Below are 5,000 nucleotides of genomic sequence, written 5' to 3'. Positions count from 1 at the left end.
GTGAGGCTGTTATCAGATGCAGGCGGAAGGACCAGAGGACATAGACGGCTCCCTTCCCCTCTCTGCACAAAGAGGCCGTTGTTTGGCTGACCGGTGCCTCCTTAGTGACCTTTTCTAGTCCATACCCACTCACTCACAAACTCTCTCTCTCTCTCTCTCTCTCTCTCTCTCTCTCTCTCTCTCTCTCTCTCTCTCTCTCTCTCATTCTCACTCACATACATACACACACTCACACACATACGCACATTCATTCACACACAGTCCTCCAGAAACACACTCGGCGTCAGCGAAAGCAATGAAGCAGCAGGAGAGGAGCTGCTTGAGTGCGTGTGTGCTGCAGGAACTGCACTCTGTCTCAACCCATCAGCTCCTTCACTCCTTTGACCTTCATTCTCGCTCTCTTTCACCCTCACCCTCTCCTATCTCTCTCTCTAAATCTCTCTCTCTCTCTCTCTCTCTCTCCAACTGCTAGAGCGGTGGATGGGAGACAGACAGCACACCCTCCCCTCCTCTCCTCCTCTCTCCTCTCCGCTCCTCTCTCCTCCGCTCCTCTCTTCTACACCCTTTAGACAGATTGGGCAGGCATGGTGTGTGGCCATCATTCGCGTCTCCTGTAGCGGTGAGCAGTAAAGACGCTACCACAGGTCATCTCTCTAATTAACAGCCCTTTCTCTGCAGGGCTCGTGTACCTCTTACACTGAAGCTGAGGGGCAAGTCTGTCAAGTGCTTCCCTTACTGGCGCCACCGCCACTCAACAGAACCACGGCCTTAACGTTTACGCGATCTGCCATTTGGACCCTCTGCCTCGTCCCTCTATGAAATGCAGATGTTTTATTTCTTACTAAAGGCATGCAGAAAATATATATTTTTATGTGAAGTTCTGTTTTTTGTTAGCAGAGTTGATTTCAGAGTCCTTCCAGCTGTAGTAAGCTGTAAGGACTGGTATTGATTGGGGGGGGGTGCTCTGCCCTTGCCAGAAGTGTGGATCTTGCATGAAGGGCCCTGCAAATGCTATGATGTGGCTAATGCCCTGTCACTCTGACACAGAGAAGCAGCCGATCAATCTGTCTGCTGACCAGCCTCTCCTCTCCCTTCTCCTCTCCTCTGGCCCAGCCTCCTTCATTAGAGACCAGTTGTGTTTGTGTGTGTGTGTGTGTTTTATAATTTTCCAGTTGTGTTTGTGTGTGTGTGTGTGTGTTTCATAATTTTTTTTTCCTTCACGGGTTTTTTGTTGAAGGGTTTTAGTGTGTGTCCTCTCTTGTGAATCTGGGAGCAGTAAATCCATACTTGTCACATTGGCGGCTGGCCTCTGCCTGGCGTGTTCTCTTTGTCCTTGTTAATAATAACAGGGTTCAGGGCCCTGCATTTCCCTCCCGGCAGGGCTGCCGTGTCATAGCAGCGGTAAACAAGCTTCCCTCCCTTCAAAAAGCCGCTCGACAAGTCTCCCAGCCCTGGCCACTCAAGCAGAAAGCAGCCCCTCGCCTTGTTTCCCTCACTGCTCGCTGCCAGCTAAGGTCAGAATAATAGGGGGCCTTTCTTGTCAGGAAAATCTATATGTTCACCTCTGAAAAGTCCCATGTAATCTCTGGCCTTTTCTCTCCCCACCCCTCCCTTCGTCTGTGCTTTTCGTCGTTTTTTTTTTTTTTTTTTTTAAATGGCTGGTAGGCTAAGGCCAGTATTTGGGGTGGGATGGGGGGGGGGGGGGGGTGTAACCTCGCTCAGTGGGCGCCCCCATGCTGTGGGGCGCGTGGTTGGTGTGGGCTCGTCGCCCGCTCCCCATTGGCTGCCCGCTGACACGGCGGCCTGTGATTATGTCCCAGGTGCCAGGGTCAGTATGGAGGCTCGCATCACCGCCTGCCAGCCCGCCTGCAGCACAGGGAGGGGAGGACTGCAGTGCACACAGATCCTCAACTAGGAACCAAACTTTTTCACTTGCTTCTCAAAGTGCAGAAGGGATAAGAAAAGCTCTAGATTATGTATAGTGAATATAAATATTTTTTGGAATGTATGAGATGACTTGAGATGAGTTGACTATTTTAATGTTTTTGAGTAAAGAATTCTGTTTAATATGTTCTGAAGGGAATTTTTTTAAAATGTATAATATCTTTATGCCCGGAGCTATAAAACAAGGCACCATAAACAATGATCTCAGGTGTGTGTGTGTGTGTCTGTGTGTGTGCGTCTGTGCCTGTCTGTGTGTCTGGGCGCATGTGTGTGTGTGCGTGTGTGTGTGTGTGCTCCAGACTGAAGAGAACGAGGCGCTGAGGAAGGCCCATGACAAGCGTCAGGAGCGTCTGCGTCTGATCCAGACCCATTACAGGAGTCTACGAGAGCAGCTGAGGCAGGCCGAGGAGGCCCAGGGCAAGTGAGTAGCCAATCACCTCTCAGCACAGATTGACTGACAGCTATGTGCTTGTTGTGGCTGTTGTGGTTTGTTTGGGTTTATTAGGACCATGGTCCTACACTATGAAGCAAGTTCAACATGCCCAGATTTTCTTTTCAACCACAGTCACCCATAAGTTTCGTCATGACAGTAGTTATCGTTAAGTTGCTTACTGGTTATGAACGGGTTCACATAAAAGATACGGTGTTTGGCACCAGATGACCGCCTGGAGGTGGCGATTTCTCTACAGAGAACAATAATAATAATAAAAAAATGAGTGAAAGAGCTGCAGGCTCATAACAGTGTGCTGCTCCAGGGTACATGCCCAATTTAGTGTCTTCAGGTCTGTTGTGTTAGTGGTCGTGTCTCCCAGAATACACCTGCGTCTGTTCCAAAGTGGTCTGTCTTACTTTGGAGGGAAAAGGCAAGGTAGAGATGGACATGAAAAGAAAATGGGGAAAAATATTTCTTCTTGCCAGACCTGCCTTTATGTGAAAGTGCTAAGATCTGGTTGTCAGTGGGGTGATGCAGAAAATGTGACTGAGATTTCCCTGGTTCCCTCTCTCCTCACCTCTCACGCCTTTTAAAGGGAACTAATGGGAGTGTATGTTAAGTATTCACATGGGATGCAAGTGTTGACCTTGTCAGCTGTGCTCTCCCTGGGTTAATTAAAGAAAACAGCAGTGCAACATGAGTCCGTGTGAAAGGAGTGTGAATATATTCACCTCTGTCGGGTATCTGTGTGTGTGTGTGAGTGAGAGAGATTGTGTGAGTGTGTCTGCAATGAACAAAGCACACAGAAAATATCGGTGAGGAGATCTATGGATCGCTCATTTTTAGAATGCTTTATAGTCTATTGATGGAATATTTTCTCTACTCTTTTGTGTGACCATTTTGAGACCATTACCCTGAGACTTGTGTTAAATTTAGTATAGCTTTTTTTTTGTGAAAGGCATTTTTCTATTATTTTTGTTTACAAACAATTTAAACATTTGCAAACATCAAGGAATGCCTGTGTAAAGACTGATGCTTATTTTGCTCAATACATTTATTTGAGGGTTAAATATACCAGGAATGTGTCTGTATTTGTTTGTGACTTCTTTTTGTCAGGGCAAACAGCAACTTTAGAAAGCAAAGACCCCCAAAGGGGCCGTGCCAGTCAAGAGAGAGAAACAATGAAGAGTGACTTGAAGCAGCCCTGCTAAACGCACAGAAATCAGTCCTAACAAGTCAGAGGGGAGACACGTCGGCTCTCATTGCTTTTTTGGGCTTGTTAAGGATCCCAAGCTGCCACCATGCTGGGCTGACACTTCCGTAGCCCCCCGCCTCCTCCCTACCGTACTTTTGTGTTTCTTTTTTTGCGCCATCTTACACACACACAGACACTTGTCTATTCTCTCTTTGTCTCCTCGTGACACAGTATAGTCAGAGTGGAGTGTGTTTGTTTTAGAGCTCAAACTGTTTTCATCCCATCTAAGTTTTTTGAGCTATTTCCTTTGGTTTGCGTGTATACCATCCCAATCTAAAATACTTGATGCAAATTTACATATTCTTTGAAAAAGTTAAATGTATTAGTGTTTGGAGTTGATTTCATTAGCCGCTCACGCTAACCCAGCTAGTGTAAGCATCTCGTTATTTCCAGCAGTCATGCATCAATCATCCTGCAGTTGGTTGTGGGAGGGTTTTTTCCCCCCCTTTCTTGCGCTGGTGGGAATGCGAGTGGACAGCGGTGAGGGCGCCGTGGCCGCGTGTTAGCGCGCAGCAGTGTGCTAACTGCTCATTAGCATGCTGCAGCTGCCTGGTGCTGAGCGCGCCCAGCTTAACTCACCACATCATTCATGATCACCTCCACGCTAACCCAACGTGATGGAGGCAGGAAACAGAGGGGGGAAAAAACTGGCCGAAGTAGCATATATGGGGATTTTTTTTTCTACTTAAATAAGGTTGGGACAGTGGGATTGGTAAATAAAATTAAAGGCTATTAAAACATCTACACCCTGATCAAAGTTGCGTTGATGAACAGATTCGCCTGAATCAAAGCAATTAGTCCACGCCTTTCATGAAAGTTCTAGCACTTTTAGCTTGCGCTGCCTCATAATGAAGTCCAGCTCGCTGCAGGAGATGTTTGAGGGGGTTGCGGCGGCGGTGGTGGTCTCCTCTGGCGTGGAGCCTCTCAGGGACCTCATGAATCTTATATTGCTCCGCTGGATAAAGATATCCAGCCATTTATTGTTTCATTTGCTAATGCAGGCCGAGCATCTGGACAGCTTAGCCAGTTAAGTAGTTCCGCAGTCAAACACCTCTTACCAATAGAGTTTTTATCTCCTATTGGCGAGTTCTGCTCACTACTGGAATGCAAACCTTCTGTTTGACACCCACACACTCTCACTCACACCCTTCTCTCTCTCTCTCTCTCTCTCTCTCTCTCTCTCTCTCCTCCCTCTCTCTTCCTCTCTCTCTCTCTCTCTCTCTCTCTCCCACACACACACACACACACACACACACACACACACACACACACAGCCATACCCATATCAGTATGCCACTAAAAGAGTGTGAGGGGCCCTAATCTTTCACTGGGGCCCTATGGGTGTGAGCGGAACCCATTTGTTCCTCC

General features: G+C 47.5%; 1 protein-coding gene across 6 annotated transcripts in view; it reads left to right on the top strand.

Annotated features, from left to right (window-relative positions):
• Positions 1 to 5,000, top strand: part of cntln (centlein, centrosomal protein) — a 79,063-nt gene that overhangs the window by 27,767 nt on the left and 46,296 nt on the right. For all 6 annotated transcript variants that reach the window (XM_048253099.1, XM_048253107.1, XM_048253123.1 and 3 more), the window contains exon 12: positions 2,244 to 2,365. In XM_048253099.1, the coding sequence (XP_048109056.1) occupies positions 2,244 to 2,365 (122 nt within the window). The remainder of the gene's footprint in view (positions 1 to 2,243; positions 2,366 to 5,000) is intronic.

Source organism: Alosa alosa, chromosome 1, assembly GCF_017589495.1.
Source record: "Alosa alosa isolate M-15738 ecotype Scorff River chromosome 1, AALO_Geno_1.1, whole genome shotgun sequence".
NCBI lineage: Eukaryota > Metazoa > Chordata > Actinopteri > Clupeiformes > Clupeidae > Alosa > Alosa alosa.
This window is presented reverse-complemented; position numbering and strand designations above follow the sequence as displayed.